The 26,315-nt window shown below is 40.0% G+C and overlaps 1 protein-coding gene and 1 long non-coding RNA gene across 3 annotated transcripts; both read left to right on the forward strand.

Annotated features, from left to right (window-relative positions):
* The first annotated feature begins 1,839 nt into the window (after positions 1-1,839).
* On the forward strand, positions 1,840-18,069 carry LOC133806125 (uncharacterized). Of its 2 annotated transcripts, XR_009879026.1 has the most exons (4): positions 1,840-2,052; positions 2,142-2,517; positions 5,475-5,617; positions 17,886-18,069. It is a non-coding gene; the product is annotated as an uncharacterized LOC133806125 (long non-coding RNA). The 2 variants fall into 2 exon arrangements; XR_009879025.1 differs by lacking the exon at positions 17,886-18,069 and having other exon boundaries at positions 1,842-2,052; positions 5,475-5,707.
* Positions 18,070-22,544: 4,475 nt separating this feature from the next.
* LOC133832592 (uncharacterized) lies at positions 22,545-24,152 on the forward strand. Its single transcript, XM_062262913.1, has 2 exons — positions 22,545-23,282; positions 23,366-24,152. Exons 1-2 carry the CDS (start codon positions 22,860-22,862, stop codon positions 23,960-23,962), a joined length of 1,020 nt encoding a protein of 339 aa, XP_062118897.1. The 5' UTR covers positions 22,545-22,859; the 3' UTR covers positions 23,963-24,152.
* The last annotated feature ends 2,163 nt before the right edge of the window (positions 24,153-26,315 follow it).

The following is a 26,315-nucleotide window of genomic DNA, read 5'->3' on the forward strand; positions in this document are numbered from 1 at the left end:
CTTTATGGTAACTAGTTACTTATTGTACGCCCTGATTTTCCCACGGGTTGATTAGCGAGCTGAGCTGCGGCCTAATCATGATTATCTCGTGGACATCCCCAAGACCGGAGCTTCCGTCATAAGGTCGTACCTCCTTAGATCGAGATAACCCAAAGGTTCGCCAAGATTGCCTAAGACTTGAGTCCGGACTTTGAAGGCCATACCACGAGCTGGATATGGAGGCTACGACCCCTTTGTAAAGTCAACACACGCAAGGTAAACGTGCATATATCAGACATCACATGTCTGATATGCCCCTGACTTCTCGAACACGCAGCAGGAACGTGCGTATTTAGACACCCACGACTGGGTTGGGCCGTGCGGCCCATTATCTCCTTACCTATTGATTTGACCACACTCATGTGTCAGGTTTAGGAATTAATCATGAATGTCACAGAGTTGATACGATAGGTAAGAAGGTCACGGGATGACCTTCTTACCAACTCCCAGGTGCCTTCTCCTATAAATATAGAGACCCTGGGAATAAATAAGGGTTGGATTCTCTCTTGTAAGAAATACCCTGTAATCATATACCCATAATAGAGCAATAATATTGACTAGTGGAGTAGAATGATTTTAACCTTTGATCCACTTAAAAAACGTGTCTTGAGTCACCATTTCTATTTTCCAAGATCACATATCTGTTTCGGTTTATTATTAGCACTAATGCCTTTCTCTTCTTTTCTTAAATTACCTGTTGGCGAAGAACCGCGTCAACACTTATGTTACTAAAATCATAGTTACTTCTTCTTCATTTTTTAATGAAGTGTTCTTCCATTTTTTCCTTCAAATTTGATGTTTCTTTTCATATTTAATATGAGTAACTCGTCACCCCTCTTAGGTAACTGGTTACCCCTCTTATGGCAGAAAGTTACCCATCTTAGGATAATTGGTTACCTCTCCTGGTGCATGTTATTTAACCTAGCTCTATAATTTTTTTTTAAGATCAATCAAGTAACTGGTTACCCTACCCAAAATTTGAAAAAAAAAAAGTACAATCTTAAAAAAACATGTTTATAATAAATAAATAATAATTTTAAAAACAATTCATATTACAAAAAAAAAAAATTTGCAAAACAACCAAAGAAAAATTTAATATAAAAAAACAAATAATCTAAAAAAATAATAATTAAATTACAAACATACCCTTCCAAATTTGATTAAAAGTAAAACTATGACATAAACCAACTTTTATACAAAAATATGGGAAAATAAATTCATAAAAGTTAAAATTATTTAAAAAAGTCATAGATTAACTTTTTTTGAAAAAAAAAAGCCATATTTTTGCACACTCTATTAAAAATCTCATATAAAATGTAATTTCCTCTTTATCGTTAAAACAAAAAATTTATGACATCTACACACTTTTTATATAAAAGAGATAAATCTAATGTATTCTTAGTTTAAAGATTTTTTATTTTTTAATTCAATTTTAACGAGATATTTTAAATATTTAATGAAATATACTTATAAAATTAATTAAAAAATATGAAAAATTAGATATTTGATAATGGGTAAATATCATTTTGGATTCTATGTTGTGCAAAAATTACCGATCGAACTATCTGTTAAATGATAATTTAAACCATATGTTTTGTAAAATAGAACAAAATAATACCCTCATCCTAAATTTTGGTCAAACTTTCTTTTAATATGACTAAAATGCCCCTAAATTTTAATTTTAATTTGATTTTTTTTAATATTTAATATATTTTATTTGAAATAAATAAAAACAATTTAATAAAAACTAATTAATAACTCTAAACTATTAAAAAGTTAATATGTTATAAAAAAAATTAAAAAATTCTTAAAACTTCTTCATAACTTCTCCACTTCTGTTCTTCCTTTCTCTTTCCCAATTCTTCACCTTCTTCTTTCTTCTTTCTTCTTTCTTCTTCATTCCAAAACCCATCTATCTCTTCTTCTTCTTCAGATTTGGACATCGCCGAAGGAGCTAGGCATGGAGGAGCTCAGATCTTCCTCCTCTCTTTCCTGCCGGTGTGCCGGGGAATGGTGAGTCGTTCGTCGAGGTATACTTCCAGGTTGTAGATCTAGTTGCTTCGCCCCTTCTTCCTCTTATTCTTCTTTGTTTTTTGTCGCAGTGCAAATTCGGTGCCCTTCGTCGCAGTGAACACTTCGTCTCGTTGCAGGTCGTTTGACAGGCAAACACTCCAGCATTCTTGCAGTCTTCAACGAGGACGTCGGTCTGGTTGATGGCTTTCTAGGCAAAAGTCAAGATGAGGATGACTTTGATTTTTTTTCCTTTCTCTAATCTGGTTGTCTCAAAATTTGTATGGGTTTTCTATTATTGGAAATGAAATTTTAAGGTTAAGCTTTGATTTTGTGATATTTTGGTGATGGTAAAGTTTGCAAAGTTGAAGATGAAAATGGTTGTGATATGATTGCCCAGGTATTTTTTTGAAGAACATTTGAACTTGAAGAACCCATGACCTAGATGAAGAGCATATGAACTAAATAGTGAGTATTAAAAATTTTATTATGTTTAGAAGGTTTAATTTACCTTTTTAAGTTGAGATTTAATTCTTTTGATGATAAAATATGAATTTTTTATTTTATTTTTTGATAATATATAAACTTTTTAATAGTTTAGGTTTGTTAATTAGTTTTTATTAAATTATTTTTATTTATTTAAAATAAAATATATTAAATATTTAAAAAAAATTACATTAAAATCCATGGGCATAGTAGTTATATTAAAAAAAGTTTTGACCAAAATTAAGTTCAGGATATTATTTTGTTCTATTTTGCAAAATGCATGATCTGAATTGTCATTTATTTAACAAAATAGAGGGTTTGATTGATAACTTTTGTACAACACATGGTCAAAATTGGTATTTACCATTTAATAATTATATTAAGATAAATTCAAATACTATAAAATATCATTATTATTATTATATTTAATACATAATCTTAATTTTTATTATTTTTTATCATTTATATATATATATATATTTTTATAAACACGCTACTCTTTTTTTATTATTACTTAATCTAAATTATATATATTGATATAATATTATATCGTGTACAAATAGTGTGACTAAGTAACTACATAAGAAAGTAGAATAACATTCATTTTCTATCAAATATAAATAAGTTTCTTCTACAATCTTTGAAGCATGCTTTAAATAGTACGATGGTCGCATGTGTTTGTACCCTGAATAGAGATAAGTAGGGTATTTTGTAATTTAAAAAGTTGTCATATGACTTATTTTTAAAAAGTTATCTATAGACAATGTTTTTGGTTTTTTTTAATATGTTTATTTCATTTTTTAGTAATATATGACATCGTTTATTTATTTAAAATTTATATGATGATTAAAAAAATAATAAAAATGAATTAATACATTTTTTAAGGCTTTTTAGGATTTTCCCCTCCAAACTATTACTAATTATAATGCCCCGGAATCCCTAATGCGGTTTAATGGCTGGATTAGTAGGCCGGGAGGGCCATAACTGTTTAATTATGTCATTAAATGATAATCTGCATGTATATGTGAATTATATTATAATATGATATTAAATGCATGCATGTGGGTCCACGTATAATTACAGGGGTGTTTTGGTAATTTGGCCCATTGAGGGTATAATTATATATTTGTATGCATGTCGGTGACATATTGTTGAGACCACATTATAATGTGGGTTTGTTCGAGCTACTCGGTATGAGACGATCTTGGATTAATAATTAGCGGTCTAGTCATAATAGGTTTAAGTTCGGGGCTCGGGATGAGTCTCGGGGTGATTTTAATGATTAGAGTGTTACCGAGAATTAAATGGTAACGAGATATGAATTATTGATGTTTGTGAATATCGAGAATAGCGGGAATTGGGGAGCGTTAATTATGATTAATGAGATAGGTGAGAAATACCAATTTTACCATTGGGGGCCTTTAGAAACCCTTAATTAACCTAGGGGTATTTTGGTCTTTTCACCCCTAGGATAGATATAAGCCATTTATGGCTGTGGAAAGGTAGTGAAAACAGAGTATAGTTCAAGAGCTTTCCCGTACCTTTTCTCCTTTAGTTTTCTTTGGGATTTTTGAGCCATTCTTGAGGATTCAAGCTTGGGAAGTAAGCCTTGGGAGTTTGGGAGTGTGTTCCACCATTGAAGAGCATCATAATCTGAGCTTCAGGTAAGTTTCTAGCCATTGAATTCCCTGGTTTGCCCTGTTTTAGTTCTGGTTTTCAGTTGGGGTTTCTAGATTGAATGTTTGGTTTTGTTGGGAGTTTTGGCTAGGGTTCTTGTGGCTGTGATGTTTGGGGTATGTGAGGATGGTTTTTGGGTTCATTTGGCATCAAAAATGGGATTTGGAAGCATTGAAATCGAGTTAGAAGTGAAGGAGTCGAAGAAGGAGATTTCAGGGGAAAGCTAGTTTGGGGGTAGCGCTACAGCGCCCATCATAGGGCACTATAGCGCTACACAGGATGCTTTTGGGCGGTTTGGGGGTTCTGAGTATAGTGCTGGGGCGCTAGGGAGCAGCACTGTAGCGCTAATTTGTTCCTTCAGAATCCCGTTTTGAGTGTTTTAAAGGGTTTTTGGCTTGGGGTTTCAATCCTTAAGGCCCGGGATCGAATCTACTCACTGTGTGGGCATGTTTCGAGGTCCCGAGAGTGGGGTTTAGGTTAAGACCCTTTCATTGTTGATTTTCCTTAATGGAGGTTATATTGGTTTTGATTAGGTAACTGCTAAGGGACCAAAAAGTTGATCGTTCTCAAGAGTCGTTCTTATTATATTTCTCACTCGAACCGGAGGTAAGAAAACTCCACCCTGTGTATATGACATGCATGATTGTTGTTGAGGCATGTTGGTTGATAAATGTGGACAATGATTGCATATTAAATGCTAGCGGATATTGTTTACTTGTGTATGGCACTGATTAGTTAGGGACGGTATTGGTCGCGTATCACTGACCTAAGAGTCAGAAATGGCATAAGCGTTCTAAACGCAGGGTCGAATGAAGATTAGATCTAATCGATATCAGCATTGAATGACTCTAAGACATTAATGCTGGACCGACCCTAAGGTCGATGAAACTTATAAGTGCTTGACTAGTCTAAGCTAGTTACTTAGAGCCAGGGCCTAAGGCCTAGGTGACCGTTTGTCACATGGCTAGGGAACGATGTTCCAGAGTTATGACTCTATAGTCACGAGGAAGGTTATGTTGGTGACTAGTCACCATGCACCTATCCTGTTTAAGCTAGTGAAATGTTCACTTATCTGTTAAGCCCCGGTGACCCTATCGTCACATGGCTAAAGGGAGTTGTACTCACCTTAGTGACTTTTCCTCTGTCACTTACCTATTTTTGACTGAAAATCCTGGATGATTATTACGATCATTGTTGATATTATATCATGCTATACTGTGTTTTCTTGCTGGGCCTTAACTCATGGGTGCTATGTGGTGCAGGTAAAGGGAAAGAGAAGCTCATCCAGCCCTGAGTGGAGAGCTTAGGTGGTGATGTGTACATATGCGTCTGCTTGACCACCACGGCCAAGGAGTTCTCAGAGGAACTAGGGGGTTTACCCTATTTTTGTCGCTTAGGTCGACAGGTTTGTAAATGTTGGAAATGTACCCTGAAAGCATATGTAGTAGACATTGTTTTTATGAAATAAATAAATGAATTGAATTTGTTATGCATATATTTTATGGACTATATTATTCTGTGATAATATTAAGTAAATATCAGGAAAATTCCTAAGTTCATATATGTGATTTCAAACACGTATTGGTACGGGAGGATTGTGTTTGAGATAAATGAACTTGAATAGTTCGCAGTAAAATAAAGTTATGGAATCTTTAGATTAATTACTGCAAGTACGGTCCACTAGTATTATGAATACATGTGATCTATATCCGGATCACTAGTGTGGTATGACACTTTAGTGGAGGTGCTTTATATATTAGAGAATATATAGAACTGGACCAGATATGTTTATTAATACTTAGTTAAATACTGTTTCGAAGTATTAATTAAATATATCAACTGATGATCATATACAAATAGATCTTAATCCTGAAGTTACTATGAACTCCTGTTTATGTTATATGAGTTCTTTGATTCACTTGTTAGGGTCTGTCAGAATGATCAGGCTAGAAACTTTTGTTTTGGGAACTCATTAATGTAGATGGCTGGGGACATAGTATACAGATATGGAATCTATGCCTTCTCGCAAGAGATTGAATGATGGTTCTCTTAAGGGTTGACTTTTGGGACTGAAAGGTTATTGAGCTCAAATTCATAATTTAGTTATGAATTAACCTTCACTAGTAGAGTCAATGATACTTAAGGAAACAAGAGATAATTAAACGGGTAAAACGGTAATTTTATTCCCAATTAATTATGAACCATTATTAGAGGGTCAAGTTGTATGAAATGATTATATCAATGGACATTTTATGATTATAAAGTACTCAGTAAATGAAATGTCTATAATTACAAGAGTGCAGTCTCATATTCATAGTCGAATAATCATGAGATTAATAAATTAAGATTATTTAATTAAAGAGTTTAATTAATAATCTCAAATTATTGGAGCTTGGAATTATAGGTCCATAGGTCCCCATAGCGGCTCTATCAACAATGTTCAAGGTAAGAGTTGATATGAAGGGAAAATAGTTAAAGACATATTTAAAAAGAAATTTGTTCTTCAGGCCAAATATGCAATTATATGATAATAGTAATTAATTAATTACAAATTAGTTGTAGTTAACAAAATTTATTAATATTTAATTATTGTATAATTTTCAAAATTATATTAAATAATTAAATTAATTTCGAAATTTACCCTTATCCTTGATTTCATGAGGGTAGCTAGTAATGAGAGGGTGTCTTGTGCCACTTATATGTTTCGGGAGGATGCCCGAGTTTGGTGGGAGGTTATTACCCAGACCAAGAATGTTAATGCCCTGAGTTGGGAAGAGTTTCAGACTCTGTTTAATGAAAAATACTACAATGATACCATCAGGGCGGCAAAAGCTGAGGAGTTTATTAGGCTACTTTAGGGAAATTTGTCGGTCACTGAGTATGCCTTGAAGTTTGATCGTTTGGTGAAATTTGCCATGGAACTGGTGCCCACTGATGGGACCAGAAGAGAGAGGTTTTTTCAGGGGCTATAGCCCAGGTTAGCCGGTGATGTACGTATTACCACTGTGGCTGGGGTTACTACCTATGCACAGGTGGTGGAGAAGGCACTCACAGCTGAGAGTGCAGAGAACAAGATCTGGCGAGACAGTGCAACCAGAAAGGATTTTAGGAGGACAGGTTGTAATGCCTCAGATTCCCTATTATGGTTTAATGGCTGGATTAGTAGGCCGGGAGGGCCATAACTATTTAATTATGCCATTAAATGTGTTTATGCATGTTTATGAGAATTATATTATAATATGATGTTAAATGCATGCATGTGAGTCCACATTTGTTTACAGGGGTGTTTTGGTAATTTGGCCCGTTGAGGGTATAATTGAATATTTGTTTGCGTGCTTATGATATATTGTGAGACCACATTATAATGTGGATTGGTTCGAGTATTTCGACATGAGACGATCTTTAAACATGATTTATCGGTTTGGTCATAACAGGTTTGAGCTCGGGGCTCGGAGTGAGTCTCGGGGTGACATTAATGATTATAGCGTTACTGGGGATTTTAGGGTAACGAGATATGAGTTATTGGTGTTTGAGGGTATTGAGATTAGCGGGAATTGGGAAGCGTTAATTATGATTAACGGGTTAAGCGAAAAGTACCAATTTTACCCTTGGAATAGTTTGAGAAGCTTTAGTTGACTCAAGGGTATTTTGGTCATTTAAGGGTGGATATATATGATTTAAGAGGCTGTTGATTGTAGAAGTATGTGGAATAAATAGAACAAAACAGAGACTTGCTTCCTCTTCCTTCCCGTGCATCACCTTTCTCTTTTTCCTTCATTGGGGTTTTGAGTTCTAAGTGGGAATTCAACCAAGGAAACTTAAAAGCTGGGTTGGTGACTTGGTTCAGCTAGTGAGGGAAGTTCAAAACAGGTTTTAAGGTGAGTTTTGATCATTGAACTCAAGTTATGCTCTGTTTTTATCTTTAGTTTTCAGCTTTAAAGTTCTTGATGTAAGTGGGAATCAAAGGGAGTTTTAGTGTTGGTTTGATTGGGATTTGATGAGGGTGAGCTAAGGGTGTTGTTTGGGGGTTTAATTGTATGTTTGGAGGAGGATTAGAGATGGTTTGAAGGACTGGTTTGAGAGGAAATAGCATAGGGAAAAAACTGGGTTCGTGTGGCCGTTTTAGATGGTCTGGGCTGGGCGCCGCGGCGCAGCAAGGGAGCGCCGCGGCCCTTGGCGTCTGGCAGGGGGAGTCCCTCTCTGTTTGAGGGCGCGTCGCGGCGTAGCAGGGGAGGGCCGCGGCCCTTAAGGCCATTTTGACCAAAAACATGTTTTTAGCTTGGGGATTCAAACCTTAGGCCTCGGGGTTGGACCTAGTACCTGGTTGGGTAGTATTTGATGTCCCGGAGGCTAGATCTTGGTTTGGGAACCCTCAGTTATCATTTTTATTGATGAATCCTATATCTTGGTTATGACCAGGTGACCGTCAAGGAATTTAAAGGTTGATCGTTCTCAGGGGTCGTTCATACAATAATTCTCACTCGAACCAGAGGTAAGAAACATAGTGTATGAATACAGTTGCACCCTGTATAGGTATATGACATGCATGGTTTGATATTGAGGCATGTTGGTTGATATATGTGGACATGGATTGCATATTAAATGCTAGTGAACGCTGATTACCTGTTTGAGACACTGACTAGTCAGGTACCGACTCTAAAGTCGATGATCACGCATTGAATAGCTCTATGGCATTAATGCGGGACCGACCCTAAGGTCGAAGAGCTTATAAGCGCTTGCCTGGTCTATGACCAGATGTTTATAGCCAAGGTATATGACCCCGGTGACCGTTTGTCACATGGCTAAGGGACGTTGTCCATAGCTTCGACTCTAGAGTCGAGAGGAGAGGTTATGTTGGTGACCATTCACCATGCATCTGTCCTGATCAAACTTATGAAAGAACCACTCGTCAGTTAAGCCCGGGTGACCCTATCGTCACATGGCTAGAGGGAGCTATGCTCATTATTGTGACTTTTGGCTATTGTCACCTATTCGTTTGGACTGATAGTCCTGAGTGGTTATTATGATCGCTGTTGATATTATAACATGCTTTACTATGTTTTCTTGCTGGGCCTTGGCTCATGGGCGCTATGTGGTGCAGGTAAAGGAAAGGAGAAGCTTAACCAACCTGAGTGGAGAGCTTGGGCGACGTTGTGTACATACAGGGCCACTTGACCGCCACGGTCAAGGAGTTCTCAGAGGGACTAGGGGTTTACCCTATTTTTGCCGCTTAGGCCGGCGGGGACTGTAAATTTGAAACAATAGTGACTCTTTTGTATTACGAACTACTTGTAAACATTTTGAAAGGCTCATGAGCAGTTTATTTACTTAATGAAATGTATCCTTTCCTTTTTACTGGTTTTCACCTTAGCCTGATATTAGCACTTAGATCACGTTTTTAACCAAAGGACTCGGGTAGCGAGTCAAATTTCCGGTTCACTGTTCACCGTAACTATTCTGGGGTAACCAGGGCGTTACACAGGTCCTCCATTTGTGGGTTCTAGTAGGGGTATAGGCCCCAGTGAGTAGAAGAGGAAGGTTCCTGACACCTTCCCAGTTCCAAGTTCTGATAGGCGGCCTCGTGGTATTTCAATGGGTCGTCCAGGTGGTAATGAAGCCTGGAAGTCTTATCCTGAATGCCCTAGATGCAAGAGGCGTCATTTGGGGGAGTGTAGGGCAAGGGACTACTTCTCTTGTGGAGTAGTGGGTCATCTTAAAAAGGATTGCCCTAAGATCAGAAAAGAAGAACCCAGGAAAGTGGACAGCTCGGCCCCAGCTCAAGTGTTCGCATTGACACAAGCAGAAGCTGAGGCTTCTCCCTCAGTTGTTATAGGTCAGCTTCTTAGTGTTGGAACCCCTTATAATGTTTTGATTGATTCTGGTGCTACACACTCTTTTGTTGCTAGTAGTATTATTGATAGACTGTGTAGACCTTGTGATTTTTATGCTGTGGGGTTTTGAACCTTGTTGCCCACTGGAGAGTTAGTGGTATCCAGGAGATGGGTCAGATCTTTGCTAGTGACAGTGGCAGGCAGAGAGTTATCAGTGGATTTGATAGAGTTGGTTATGACTTACTTCGATATGATATTGGGTATGGATTGGTTAGCAAAGTATGAGGCAACCATTGATTGCAGAAGGAAGATGGTCACCTTTGAGCCTGAAGGTGAGGATCCTTTTGTGTTTGTTGGTGTTGTGCATGGACCTCGCATACCTATGATTTCTGTATTGAGGGCCAAGGATCTATTGCAAGGAGGTTGCATTGGATTCTTAGCCAGTGTGGTTGATACCACTCAGGTTGTGCCAGTGAGACCAGAAGAGACCAGACTTGTTTGTGAATTCCTGGATGTGTTTCCAGAAGATTTGCCAGGGTTGCCACCGTACAGAGAAATTGAGTTCGTTATAGAACTGGCACCAGGGACGGAGCCAGTGTCCAAAGCACCTTATAGAATGGCCCCAGCTGAGTTGAAAGAGCTAAAAGTACAGTTGCAAGAACTGTTGGATTTGAGTTTTATCAGACCTAGTTTCTCACCTTGGGGTGCGCCAGTTCTGTTAGTAAAGAAGAAGGATGGTTCTCTGAGGATGTGTATTGATTACAGAGAACTGAACAAGCCGACAATTAAGAACAAGTATCCTTTACCAAGGATATATGATCTGTTTGATCAATTGCAAGGTAAGAAGGTATTCTCAAAAATCGACCTTCGTTCTGGTTATCATCAGTTGAGGGTCAAGGAGGGAGACATACCGAAGACTACTTTTCGTACCAGGTATGGGCATTATGAGTTCTTAGTTATGTCATTTGGATTGACTAATGCCCCTGCTGCTTTTATGGATCTGATGAACCGAGTGTTCAAGGATTATCTGGACCAGTTTGTGATCGTCTTCATCGATGATATTCTGGTATATTCTCAGTCTGAGACAGAGCATGAGCAACATCTGAGGTTGGTTCTACAGAGACTGAGGGAACACAGATTGTTTACAAAATTCAAGAAATGTGATATCTTGTTATCTCAGGTATCCTTTCTTGGGCACATTGTCAGTAAGGAGGGGATTAAGGTAGATCCAGCAAAGATTGAAGCGGTTAGAGATTGGCCAAGGCCAAAGAATGCTTATGAGGTTAGAAGTTTCCTTGGATTGGCAGGTTATTATAGGCGTTTCGTGGAAGGGTTCTCAAAGATTGCTTCTGCATTGACTGAGCTGACACGCAAGAGCCAGAAATTTGTGTGGTCAGATAAGTGTGAGAACAGCTTCCAGGAACTGAAGCAGAGATTGGTTACAGCTCCGATTCTGAGTCTCCCGACAGATCAGGAGAAGTTTTTGATTTATTGTGATGCTTCTCATCAGGGTTTGGGTTGTGTTCTGATGCAATCAGAGAAGGTAATTGCTTATGCTTCTCGTCAGTTGAAGGAGTATGAAAAGAGATATCCCACTCATGATTTAGAGTTGGTGGATGTGGTCTTTGCTTTAAAGATACGGAGGCATTATCTTTAGGGAGAGAAGTGCGAGATCTACACAGACCACAAGAGCCTGAAATACTTCTTCACCCAGAAAGATTTGAATATGAGGCAAAGGCATTGGCTGGAGTTAGTAAAAGATTATGATTGTGAGATTTTGTATCATCCAGGAAAAGCCAACGTGGTAGCTGATGCTTTAAGCCGGAAGGGTCCGGGACAGATTTATGGTATGAGGCTGATAGCCAGAGAATTAGCAGATGATATGACCAGAGCTGGTATAGAGTTGCTGGTGAGCCAGTTGGCTAATATTACGCTACAGTCTATGCTGTTGGAGAGAATTAAGGAGGGTCAGTTGAGTGATCCACAGCTGATCAAGATTAGAGAGGATGTTCTGGCTGGAGCATCCAGAGATTATACAATGTTTGAGTTAGGCTTGTTGAGATACAAGTGGCAGATATGTGTTCCGTTAGACACTGCTTTGAGGCGAGAGATTCTGGATGAATCTCATACTACACCTTACTCTTTGCATCCAGGCACCACGAAGATGTATCAGGATGTGAGATCGTTGTATTGGCGGCCAGGGATGAAGAGAGATGTAGTAGAATATGTGGCTAAGTGCTTGACATGTCAGCAGGTTAAGGCTGAGCATCAGAGGCCGGCAGGGTTATTGCAGCCTCTGGATATCCCAGAGTGGAAGTGGGAGGACATCACGATGGATTTTGTGGTGGGCTTACCCAGGACTGTTGGTCAGCATGATTCTATTTGGGTGATAGTGGATCGCTACACTAAGTCAGCTCACTTCTTGCCGGTGAGGAATACTTATACAGTTGATCAGTATGCAGATCTCTATGTGAAAGAGATTGTGCGCCTCCATGGAGCACCTAGGTCGATCGTGTCAGATCGGGACCCTACTTTTACTACCAAGTTCTGGGGGAGTTTGCAGAAGGCCATGGGGACACAATTGAAGTTCAGTACTGCTTATCATCCTCAGATAGATGGGAAATCTGAGAGGATGATCCAAATATTGGAAGACATGTTGCGGGCATGTGTGCTGGACTTTGGTGGATCTTGGAGTAAGTACTTACCTTTGATAGAGTTTTCCTACAACAACAGTTATCAGTCTACCATTGGGGTTGCACCTTATGAGATGTTGTATGGTAGGAAGTGCATATCTCCCATTCATTGGGATGAGATAGGTGAAAGGAGATACTTGGGTCCTGAGGCAGTTCAGAGGACCAATGAGGCCATTGAGAAGATTAGAGCTCAGATGCTCGCTTCTCAGAGTAGGCAGAAGAGCTATGCAGATCCCAAGCGCAGGAACGTGGAGTTCCAAGTGGGAGACTATGTCTTACTTAGAGTCTCACCATGGAAAGGGGTGAGAAGGTTTGGGAAGAAGGGCAAGCTGAGCCCTAGATTTGTAGGTCCATTTGAGATCCTGGAGAGGGTTTGTCAAGTGGCTTACAGGTTGGCTTAGCCTCCGGCATTGTCAGACGTGCATAATGTATTTCATGTTTCAGCTCTTCGAAGGTATGTATCTGATGTGAGTCATATTTTGAGTTATGAAGATCTGGAGCTTGAGCCAGATCTCTCCTTTGAGGAGTAGCCAGTTCAGATACTTGACAGAAAGGATAAGGTCCTCAGGAATAAGACGATACCTTTGGTTAAGGTATTATGGAGGAACAACAAGGTCAAGGAAGCGACCTGGGAGCTTAAGTCAGATATGCAGAGTCAGTATCCCGAGCTGTTCAGGTAAATTTTGAGGACGCAATTTCTGTAAGGAGGGGATAGTTGTAATGCCCCGAAATCCCTAATGCGATTTAATGGCTGGATTAGTAGGCTGGGAGGGCCATAACTGTTTAATTATGTCATTAAATGATAATATGCATGTATATGTGAATTATATTATAATATGATGTTAAATGCATGGATGTGGGTCCACGTTTAATTACATGGGTGTTTTGGTAATTTGGCCCGTTGAGGGTATAATTATATATTTGTATGCATGTCGGTGACATATTGTTGAGACCACATTATAATGTGGGTTTGTTCAAGCTATTTGGCATGAGACGATCTTGGATTAATAATTAGCGGTCTAGTCATAATAAGTTTAAGTTCGGGGCTCGGGATGAGTCTCGGGGTGATTTTAATGATTAGAGTGTTACCGTGAATTAAAGGGTAACGGGATATGGATTATTGATGTTTGAGAATATCGAGAATAGCGGGAATTGGGGAGCGTTAATTATGATTAACAAGATAGGTGAGAAATACCAATTTTGCCCTTGTGAGCCTTTAGAAACCCTTAATTGATCTAGGGGTATTTTGGTCCTTTCACCCCTAGGATGGATATAAGCCATTTATGGCTGTGGAAAGGTAGTGAAAACAGAGTATAGTTCAAGAGCTTTCCCGTACCTTTTCTCCTTCAGTTTTCTTTGGGATTTTTGAGCAATTCTTGAGGATTCAAGCTTGGGAAGTAAGCCTTGGGATTTTGTGTAACGCCCTGGATAGCCAAGACCGTTACACTATGTGTTTGTAAAGTGTCAGACTTGCTAATCAAGTCATTTAATTTAAAGCGTGTCATCGAAACTGTAAAGGAACTAGGGTTTAAAATGTTTTGGTCTCAAAAGCCACATTTTCATTAAGAAACACTATCTGTTTACACGGGATCCCAAAAATACAAGTTTAAGGATCGTTTACAAAAATTATAAGGTTCAGATACAATAACCAATCATACTAAGGCAAAACAAACAGTCAGGTAATCCCTGTCCTGATCCACTCCTCGACCATGGTGATCGAACAGCTGGCTATGTACATTCAACCCCGCAGCCCTCCACCTCAGGATTGGTCCAACCTACCCTTGCCTTTACCTACACCACGTAGCACCCGTGAGCCAAGGCACAGCAAGAAAACACAACAACAGTGCATAAGCAATCAACAGACAAGTCAACATCGCATACTACTTCACATAATCTCAACCATCTAATCATTCAGTATAGTCAGGTATTCAACATACTAAGCATACCAACTCATATCATATATCACTGCACAATTGATAACTAGGGCTAGCGCTCTCAGGCTGCTCCCTACGTTATCCCACTGACTCCGGCCCGCTTAAACCGAGCTCAGTGAATATTAAGCTGTCCTCGGCTACCAGTGGCCAAGCCGCGCCCTATGCGCAAATATTATGTACGGCCCTCTTAGGCCGCTTTTACATGTCCCATGGCGTAATACCATCAATGACACGATACAAGTATCGGGAGCACTTAGTCCCATCACAAACATATAACTAGGTGCAGTTTTCTTACCTTTCAATTCACCAGCTTTGATCCCCCGACTCCTTGAGCACGATCCCCCTTGAGCCCTAGCGCTCACCTAAACACAACCATGGGCCAAAGTCATCATAAATCCTCAAGTCCAAAACCTAGCCTCGAGGCCAATCCCGAGCCCCCGAGAGGTCCTAGTTCCACCAAACAAGGTGATGGAATCAAACCCCAAACCCTAGGTCAAAAGCCCTTGCAAACAACCCTAAAATCCCCTTCAGAAGGCAGGGTAGCGCTACAACGCTCATGGGAGGGCGCTACAGCGCTACAAACAGAAGCAAAATCCCCTCAGCAAGCTTGGCCTAGCGCTACAGCGCCCAAAGGCTAGCGCTGTAGCGCTAGTCACAGACTGGCCAACTCCGAGCTTTCCCTTCCTGCGATTTCCTCGAACCAACTTCAACCAAAACTCTTCCAAATCTTCCCAACCTCAAAAACAACCTTATGACCATATTCCACTCATCCCAAGCACCCCAAATACCTAAAACTCAAGCACATGCATCCCCAAACTCAAAATTCACCATAGCCACTTCTAGACACTAAAACTCAGCAGAAACCAGTTGAACATCAAAGTTAGAGTTTAGATTTTATACCTTTGTTGGGATTTTGACCACAAGTTGCCTCTAGACTTCCTTGGCTTGCTCCTCCTCAGCCTTAGGCCTGAATTCCCTAAAGTTCCCATCCAATTCAACTTAAACACCATAGCTCAAAAACCAGAAACAGAAACTGAAGAACTCTAAAGTCTTACCTCAAGTGTTAGTGAATCCTTGCTTAACCTCTGCCAATTCTCCAAACTTAGCTTAGAATTCTTGATTCTTAGTTTATCCCAGCTCTCCTCTGAGCTTTGCTCCAGAAATCCTCAAGAAACAAATGAAGGAAATATAAACCGACCTAGAAAACTCTCTCTGTTTTCTCCCCTTTCTTTTCCCTTCCTTTTCCTTCTTTTTCAGACTTCTATACTTCTCTACAATTCCCACTAACATAAAGCCTTAGTAATACTTAACTCCTGTAAGCCAAATGACTATTATGCCCTCCCTATTAAGTCTAAACCCTTGAATCCACTTAAGGGCATTTTAGTCATTTTACCCAATTCCCGCTAACTCCTCGAGTGTCTCTAATATTTCCCGCTTAACTCCCGATACCTAACTAATCACCAATAATATTCCTCAATATCAAGATAGACTCCAGTATATTCGCTAAATTCCCATTTATACCCCTAAGCTCACCCTAAGCCAGGTATAAATCCCCGCCATGACTTTTTCGCTACTTTGCTCACTAGGATCCTCTCGAGTCACAGATCACAGATATATCCACATAATAATATGGTCTCGACAATTATCACATATATCAAAGCAGTTATGCCCATAATGGCCAAAATTACAATTATGCCCTTCTAACCTAATCAGAGCCTACATGCATACTAATACACATAGTCATGCATCTCAGATATTCAAGTAATCATATAACATGCTTTAAATCATAATCATGCATCTTAATCATTAAAATCACACATAATTCCCATTATGCCCTTCAGGCACTCTAATCAAGGCCCTTAAGCCTTATTAGCGAATTTGGGTCGTTACAGTTTGGGAGTGTATTCCACCATTGAAGAGCATCATAATCTGAGCTTCAGGTAAGTTTATAGCCATTGAATTCCCTGGTTTGCCCTGTTTTAGTTCTGGTTTTCAGTTGGGGTTTCTAGATTGAATGCTTGGTTTTGTTGGGAGTTTTGGCTAGGGTTCTTGTGGTTGTGATGTTTGGGGTATGTGAGGATGGTTTTTGGGTTCATTTGGCATCAAAAATGGGATTTGGAAGCATTGGAATCGAGTTAGAACTGAAGGAGTCGAAGAAGGAGGTTTTAGGGGAAAGCTGGTCTGGGGGTAGCGCTACAGCGCCCATCATAGGGCGCTATAGCGCTACACATGATGCTTTTAGGCGGTTTGGGGGTTCTGAGTATAGTGCTAGGGCGCTAGGGAGCAGCGCTGTAGTGCTACTCTGTTCCTCCAGAATCCCGTTTTGAGTGTTTTTAAGGGTTTTTGGCTTGGGGTTTCAATCCTTAAGGCCCGGGATCGAATCTGCTCACTGTGTGGGCATGTTTCGAGGTCCCGAGAGTGGGGTTTAGGTTAAGACCCTTTCATTGTTGATTTTCCTTAATGGAGGTTATATTGGTTGTGATTAGGTAACCGCTAAGGGACTAAAAAGTTGATCGTTCTCAGGAGTCGTTCGTATTATATTTCTCGCTCGAACTGGAGGTAAGAAAACTGCACCCTGTGTATATGATATGCATGATTGTTGTTGAGGCATGTTGGTTGATAAATGTGGACATTGATTGCATATTAAATGCTAGCAGATATTGTTTACTTGTGTATGGCACTGATTTGTCAGGGACGGCCCTGGTCGCGTATCACTGACCTAAGAGTCAGAAATGGAATAAGCGTCCTGAACGCAGGGCCGAATGAAGATTAGATCTAATCGATATCAGCGTTGAATGACTCTAAGGCATTAATGCTGGACCGACCCTAAGGTCGATGAAACTTATAAGCGCTTGACTAGTCTAAGCTAGTTACTTAGAGCTAGGGCCTAAGGCCTAGGTGACCGTTTGTCACATGGCTAGGGAATGATGTTCCAGAGTTATGACTCTATAGTCATGAGGAAGGTTATGTTGGTGACTAGTCACCATGCACCTATCCTATTTAAGCTAGTGAAATGTTCACTTATTTGTTAAGCTCCGGTGACCCTATCGTCACATGGCTAAAGGGAGCTGTACTCACCTTAGTGACTTTTCCTCTGTCACGTACTTGTTTTGGACTGAAAATCCTGGATGATTTTTACGATCATTGTTGAAATTATATCATGCTATACTGTTTTTTCTTGCTGGGTCTTGGCTCATGGGTGCTATGTGGTGCAGGTAAAGGGAAAGAGAAGCTCATCCAACCTTAAGTGGAGAGCTTAGGTGGTGATGTGTACATATGCGGCCGCTTGACCACCACGGCCAAGGAGTTCTCAGAGGAACTAGGGGGTTTACCTTATTTTTTCCGCTTAGGTCGGCGGGTTTGTAAATTTGAAATAGTAATGACCTTTTTGAGTTGTAAATAACTTGTAAATGTTTCTGATGGGCCCATGAACAGTTTTATGTATTTAATAAAATATATCCTTTCATTTTGATTGGTTTTCCACCTTAGCCAGTTAATAACACTTAGATGCACATTTTTAACCAAAGGACTTCGGTAGCGAGTCAAATTTCTGGTTCACCGTAACTGTTCAGGGGTAACCAGGGCGTTACACCAATCCAAATCGTGCCCCCGGATTTATCAACTTGTTAAAAATTCCTTTGAATTATTCACATTACTGAAATGTGAGACTTCCCTCCAGTTTCGCAAACGAAATGGTGATGTGGCAGCTTGAGCACCGCTGTGTTATTGCCACATCAATGCCTCGTTTATAATTTAAAGAATAAATAGGATTCTTGTCCCTCGAACTATTACCATTACCAAATCGTGCCCCCAAGTTTTAAAAATTTAAATTTAAACAATCTTTTGAATATTTAAAAAAGGAGAAAAAAACCCATTAAACTAAAAATCAATTGAAATTGAAAAAAAAATGATACTGAAAAAAATTGGCTTAGGTGTTGGACATGCGTCTGAGTGAGCTTGAAGTTGGCTGGGTAGCGACATCATTGACAGATTGGGCTCATGCGGGTTCCTTTTTCTCTGCCCATCTCATATCTATTTTCTCTTTCATTTGTTGAGTGTCCTAGGGGATTTAAATGGTACAAGAGTGTGAGAAAAAGAATGGCAAATATGAGTTTTTCGTTATGTTGTTAATATCATATTAAAATGTGTATTGTTCCAGGTTATTTTCAACTTGTTGGCAACGTCAGCAAATGACGACATGTGGCAGGAAGTATGATAGGTTTCCCAAAGAGTCCTCGGAGCAGTGATCTGTCGACATCATACTAGCGAGCCCCCGTCTCCTCAGTTCCCGAGGAAAGGTCTCACGAACTCCCACAAACCCCCAATGATTGACTTCTCATGAGGGTTCCGAAGTGAGGCCTTTTTATAGTGACTCCCCGGGGGGCCGAGCACTCCCCATAAAGATTCTGCGAGATTCTTGGAGATTCGGGGAACCACTTTCTTCGGAGGTGGTCCCCATCACCTTTTCTGTTGGAGATTTCGGGACCACCTATTTTTTAGGTTAGATCACCACCCTATGGGCTTGTGATAGAATAGCATGTGTAATGTATCTTTTTGTATTCTGAATATTCCCCAAAGAATAAGGGAGGATTTGCATTGTAATAAAGGTTGAAAACCTATCACTCACCCCTCAGACCGACTCTAAATAAGACCTAAGGGGATCATTTGTAAGGATCTGAAGCCCTATTTTCTGGACGCCTATTTACCTTGGAGCAAGATTATCATCCACCCAAGTTGTAACCCTAAAGAAGCTTCCTATTTTGGCTAGATTTTACAATACAAGTGACTCGTGGACTAGGCCTCGTTAACGGTCGAACCACGTAAAAATCCCATAGCTCATTATTTCTTTTCTATCATTTTCTGTTGTTTATTGAGTTGATGGAAATTCTAGTCAACATGTATGAATTTGAGATATTTAAATTTCGATTTGTATATGTTGTGATAATTTTTTTTTTTGGTTGAGTTTTTATTGTGATAAATTGATGAGTGCTGTTGAGATTGTTTGATTTGTGCAAAAGTGAGGGAAAATGAAAGAAAATAAGAAAAAGTGAAAGAAAATTTGAGAAAATTTTAATGTAGTTTTGTTTTTATCTATTTTATTTTTTAATTTTGTATGATTTAATTTAATTTAAATGGATTTTTAGTTTAATATCTTTTATCTTTTCTTTTTAATATTCAAAATTGTTGACCCTTGTTTTGGTCAACTCACGGAGTCAAAAAGCTTGATGTGGATAGATGTGTTGGAATGAATATAATGGCAAAAAAAGTAAAGGACACAAGAAATTATAGTGGTTCGGCCCCAAGAACTGGTAATGACCTACGTCCACTTAAGCTATTATTGATATGAGATCTCAAAGGAGTGATCAAAGAACTAGGGTTCTCCGAGTTTCACAAACCTGAGAGAGATAAACAGTACAATCGTAATACAATAGCTCTAATTCTCTCGTAAGTATGTAATTTTAATTAAGCGAAAGCCAAAAGTCCCTCCCTTGAGCTATCTTTATCTATTTATAGGCTAAAGGAGGATTACATCAATTTGTTACAGATATTCTCTCCTAATTAATCGAATAATCAGGAATCATTGGAGACAATCTCGGAATTGATTATGATCTCTACAAGATTATCTTGAAATATGCGGAATGTATGACCATGCTGGTCGTGAGAAAAACTCAACTGCCACGCCTGTAATGCCTTATTGGTCGATACTCTAGTAGAACTCTGCCAGGTGTCAGCCATGTGTTCAAAATCGCCTGCCACGTCACCCGTGCCTATTTTTTGGATAACATTTGCCCCCCAAGTTCATTTATTATGACCAACAATAAATAAACTTTAAGGAAAATGACTCTTCGATTGCCCCACCGGATCTGTCAGAGGAGTTCGTGCAACCTTGGGGAAAGTAACCTACCCCTGTCCAATCACGACTTTTCGGTTCCCAAGTAACCTATTGACGGCTATCACCCTTCCCCATGCTTCGAAAAGAGGAAACTGATGATTACTTCCTCTTTCATGCCACAGACAAAAAATATATATATCCTTCTCATAGTCTTCTTTTCCTTTTTACGCAAGTTAATTCTCCTTCAAGAAACCCTAAAATCAAAACCTTCATTCTCTCTGAAGACCATCTTTCAGCGTTTCAAGAACCAGCCGTCTGTTCGTCTTCGCTTGAAGCTCTTTCAAACCTCCACGATCTTTGCTTTGGTAAGTTTCAGAACCTTTATGCTCTTTTATTTTTGCCGTGTATGCCTCTGTGGGTTAATTGTTAAGTTCTGGTGTTGTCTGTGTTTCTGAGTTGAGATGCATGAAAGTAGGGGATTTATCGGGTGATAGTAGATAGGATGATGTTTCTTTTCCATTTAGAAGTTACGAGTTAGTTTGATAGCCAAGAACATAAATTTAGGACGTAAAACCGAAATAAAAATTCGATTTTTATGCTAGTTGAAAAACTGAGTTTTTCCCGCCCTTAAAGGAGTTGAAAAAGCTTTTTCAAAAACTTTTTACTTTCACTTTTTGATCTGATTTTCAAACTGTTCGTGTGAAAAAATTAATTTTTTGTTAGAATGCTGTTGTATAAAAGTTTGACTTTTATACACGACCAGCGTTATTCTACCAAACTTTCTAGATTCTCCATCCTCACCTCCCCATTTTTCTGTTCGTAGATTTTAATGCCAGATTTGTGAGGAGGTGAGCGGCCAATCGACGACGATCTTCTTGCCCAACTGCTTAAAGGCGAAGAACAGGCGGCTGAGCGTGTTCACGAGATCCCATTCTCAAGACCTTCTTCCTCTAGATCCAACCATCACCACCTAAAATGGCCCGCTCTAAGTCTCCAGGCAAAAAGAAACCAAACCCTGAAAACAATCCAAATCCTCTTGCTCAGCCTGATTCGCAGGCTAGGGTTCCCTCGACCAGTGGTCGAGAAAACATTGCCCCGGACCCTCGCATTCAGGTCAGGGCTCGCCCTCGGCATTCAAACCTTCCTGATGTTGAGTGGTATCTTTCTCCCACCAGCCAGGTGACTCCCTGGATGCTTGCCAATCACCTTAGGAAGTATCCTCTCACCGGGGTCAATCTCAAGATCCCTGCTGCTGACCAGAGGGCTAATTTGCCTGGGGGCGTCTACAGCGCCTGGTCGAGGTACCACATAGAGGCGGGGGCTACCCTTCCTCTACATCCGTTCTATCAGGGGGTGGCAAACTACTTTGGTGTTGCTCCCTTTCAAATTACTCCAAATGGATATAGAATGCTCGCTGCACTCTATATCCTTTACAAACTCAAAAAATGGCCAGAGCCTACTCCCCACGAGGTCAACTTCCTTTTTGACCTTAAGTCCAACCCTCAACAGTACGGGACAAACTTTTTTCACTTTTGTCACCAGGAAACAACTCGCACGTTCCTGAGTGACACTACCCATATCTCCAACGTGGGGAAATACAATCAGGAGTATTTCCTTACGCCAGACATGACTACGAACAAATTGGCCTTCACTCGAGGAGGTAAATTTCCTTTCCCACTGGTCGCTACTTTTCTTAGCAAATTTCTTTGTATTTCTCTAAAGTATCTTGTGCCTTTCAGGACCATGGTTACGCCCGAACCCAACACCAGACATGGTGTTGAGGTCCAACACATTGGCCAGGATGGCTGATGCTGAAAAAAGCGTTAAGTCTCTGGTCACTGATGAAAACCTGAGGCTGTCTGGCCTCCTGACTCCTCATCAGGAGACGAGGGAACCCGTGGTGGCAGACGCCACTGCCGAGGGGGCATCCCGAGCAGCAACCCCCAGCGTCTCCTCCTCGAAGGAGACCGACTGGGGTTACGATCAGGGAATCGACTGGCACTCCCTCAGTAGAAAGGCCTTCTGCCCCCCAAGGGAAGGGGAAACAAAAGGCAGCAGAAGTTGTCGTAGACTTGGATGGGTCTTCAGACGAAAACGCAACTGTTATTTCGCTTTTAAATAGCTTGCCAATTCCCTATCACTTATTTGACGGGGACGGCAATTTTACGTATACTCCAAATCTAGGGCTAGACTTCTTCGTGCCAGAGAGTGAGTGTATGACTAGTAGAGTCATTAGTGTAGCGACAAGTAGTAGTAGCTCGTGTATTGGAATTTGTGATTTTCCTTACTTCTTTTCTGATGTACCGTCATTTTTCATCTATCTTTATCTTACTATCTGCATGCTTTTTCTGCAGAAATGGCCTCCCCCAATGTTTTCGACTTATACCAGACTCAGGATGAGGAGGAGGTTCCCCTGGTCCGACGGAGGAAATCGGCCAGGAGACACGATGACGAATCTAGCCAAGCACCCTCGGCCAAGAAGGGTCGAGCAGCTGATCCTTCCAAGGATGGGCCCTCTGGCCAACCTTCTTCTCAACCACCTGCTACTGCTGAGAAGGAAGTCCCGCCTACCGCCATAAACCCTTCGCTTGCGGTTCAAAAAGAACAGGCCCAGCAAGACGAACTTCCTGGGGCCAGACTCTCGATCTGTTCCCTGCGATCAACAAAAGATCGCCTTGCTCATATCCTGAAGCATGACCATTGCAGGGAGGCAATGGTCGAGGCTGAGAACATGGGGGTCGATCAGATCCTCAACAGGGCTCTTAACGAAGAGGCCAGTGTAAGTACTATTTCTCTTTTTGTGATCTTTATTTTTATTTTTCCTTCTTGTAATATAGCATAACTCTTACTCTTTGACTGCAGGCCATGCTGACAATGATCGCGGCTCATACTCGTGCTAGCACTAGCATCGAGCAGTCTCGGGTGAAGGTCATCGAGGAGCTTCAAGCCACAGAGGCTAGGCATGCTGGGGAGTTGGAAATAGTCACCCAGCAGAAGGATGCCTTGGTGGCAAAACTGGCAGAGAAGCAAGCTTCTCAGGAAACTCTCCAGAAGCAGAGGGATGACTACCTGGAGTCCAGCCGAATCCAATGGTGTGAAGTCAAGAAACTTAGGGAGGAGCATCTCGCTAAGGACGTGACCATTGCTGTTCTTAAAAGCCAGGTGGAACAGCTTAAGCTCACCAATGCCAAGGACATGGGGAGGTATAAGAACGCAACACTTCGGTGTTTCTATGATTTTTGGAAACACAACCAAAGTGCCGATTTCAGCTACCTCCCAGAAGACGCTAGGAAGGCCGAGCTGGCCCGCTGCACTGCTCGGTTAGCTGCCAAAGAGAGAGCTAGGGTCCCTGCTTCCCCAAGCATTCAGCCAGCCGCCGAAGTGGAGGGAGGAGAAGCTGGAGAGGACGTGGTCGATCAAAATGCTCCAACGGATCCTCTTGCTCCTCAAGCTCCTTAGAGTTTTTTGTTCTTTTACTTTTCTTTAATTACACGACCTATGGGTCGTGATGTAAAGACTATGATTTTTCTTTGGTTTTGCTGCATGGGCAGCATATTTTTCTTTTACATTTGAACAATTACATCCAAGCAGTACTGCTTGCGGTGTAAAAGAATTCCCTTTGATATTATAATATTTCTGCTTATTATAACATCTGTTCGCATGACCGAACTTAGCATAGTAATTTGGCTTGATTTAACAAAATATAAAATTTGAAAAATACTCTAAGTACCGTAGCATGCTTTTGTTAGGAGTGTGTCCTAAAAGCATGTAAAGACATTTGTTTTTTCTGTGAATAAATAAATACAATGTTTTATTATTATTGTCATATTTAGATTGTTAAATTATTGTTTGAATAATTTTGTAAATATCAGAAAAATTCCATATTCATTATTGAGGATGTGATCTTGTATTAGTACGAGAGAATTAAGATCACATGAATGAATAAAAATAGTCAACAACAACAAATTAAAGTTATGGAATTCTTTAATTGGAGTTGTAAGTACGGTTTACTGAGTATCATAATGATACAAATAATCTAGATTCGGATTATTGATGTGGAAAGACATCTCGGTAAATGTGCTTTATATAATATGATTATATATGACATGGACCGATATGAATTAAAGTCTTTATCCAAAAACCATTTAACAATAAAGACTTGTAATTCATATCATAACTGATGATCATTTATAGATCAACCTAAATCCTGAGTGTTCATGAACTCCTGTTCATGTTTATTATAATCTTTTGATTCATTCGTTTAGGTCTCTTCAAAGAATGAGGCTAATGACTTTTGTTTTGGAGATTTAATATCATGGGTGGCTGGGAACATGTATCAACAATACGGAATCTAATCTTTCCTAACGGATCGTATATTAGTTCTGTTATCCCCAAAAAATGGAGATCGATGACGTGGAAATAGAGGTGACAAGTGGCAGTACATGTTCCGTAAAAGACACATTAAATAGTCAATAAATACATTGACTCCTGAGAGTTGTGATAAAGTGACCCGGTAGACTGGTGAAGAGTTTTGACTGCTTGAGAAGTGTCATGACCGACCAGGCATGACCTTGTCCAACCAGTCACGTGTTTGTCTGCCCAGGAGTGACATTTTCCTACCAGCATGCACATGTCCTACCAGCACTGGCATGCTAGAGGAGAGTGCCATGTTAGACGAGAGACATGGCATGCTAGAGGAGAGTGCCATGTTAGAGGAGAGACATGGCATGCTAGAGGAGATTGCCATGTTAGAGGAGAGACATGGCATGCTAGACCAGAGAGAACATGCCATGTTAGATGAGAGGAGTGCATGTCCTACCACCATGCGCATGTCCTACCAGCACTTACGTATGTCCAGTATGCATGTGTCCGATCAGCACTTGCATGTCCTACCAGCACTTGCATGTCCTACCAGCAAGTGCATGTCCTACCAGTAAGTGTATGACCGACCAGTATGTGTATGTTCGACCAGAGTGGAGGTAATGTGGATCAACCAGATAGAGGAGGACTAAGTCAAGATTCCCAGAAACGGCTTCAACAAGAACCGGTCTTGCCACACACGGGAATATCTCATTTTCCCCCATAAATTGGGGGTTTTGTTACATTTTGAATGTTTTTTGTAATTTAAATGTAATAAATATAATAAAATATCCCGATTCTAGGGGATATTAGATGTATGATCCTAAGCCTATAAATATATGACTTATGGGATCAGAAATGGGCTTCTTCTTTGGAGACTTTTTGGGAAATTTTGGGTCTGAGTTTTCTAGAGAGAGAAAGTGCTTGTATCTAGAAAAATTCTTGTAATCTGTACTGAAGAAACTCAGTTGGCTCAGTTCATCTGATCTTGAGTACAGATCTATAATCACAACTCTAAGTGGATTAGGCCATTACCAACATATTGGGGCTGAACCACTATAAAAATTGCTGTGTTATTTACTTTATGTTCAAAACCGTCTGTGTCGTTTAAATTCTCCTGAAGGTTTTATCATTTTTGACGTTCTCACGTTGTTGGCCAAAAACGCGGTCAACAAGTTCCCTTAAGGGTTAATTCTGGAACTGAATGATTTTGAGCTCAAATCTATAATTAGATTATAGATTAATTATTCACTAGTGAATTAATGGTACTTAAGGAATAAGAAGTAAATTAGAAAGGTTAAATGGTAATTCTCCCATTCTAATTTATGAACTAATTAATTAGAGGGTTGAACTATTGTAAGATGGTTATATCAATGGACGACTTAAGAAAAAGATTTCTGTAAAAGTATATCTATAACATAAAGAGTGCAATTCTGAATTTAAAGTGGAGTAA

This window comes from Humulus lupulus, chromosome 1 (genome assembly GCF_963169125.1).
Source record: "Humulus lupulus chromosome 1, drHumLupu1.1, whole genome shotgun sequence".
Taxonomy (NCBI): Eukaryota; Viridiplantae; Streptophyta; class Magnoliopsida; order Rosales; family Cannabaceae; genus Humulus; species Humulus lupulus.

Coding starts and splice junctions, on each gene's coding strand:
- LOC133832592 (XM_062262913.1), top strand. CDS start 22,860: ATGGCCTCCCCCAATGTTTTCGACTTATACCAGACTCAGGATGAGGAG. Junction 23,283..23,365: donor CTCTTAACGAAGAGGCCAGT/GTAAGTACTATT, acceptor CTTTGACTGCAG/GCCATGCTGACAATGATCGC.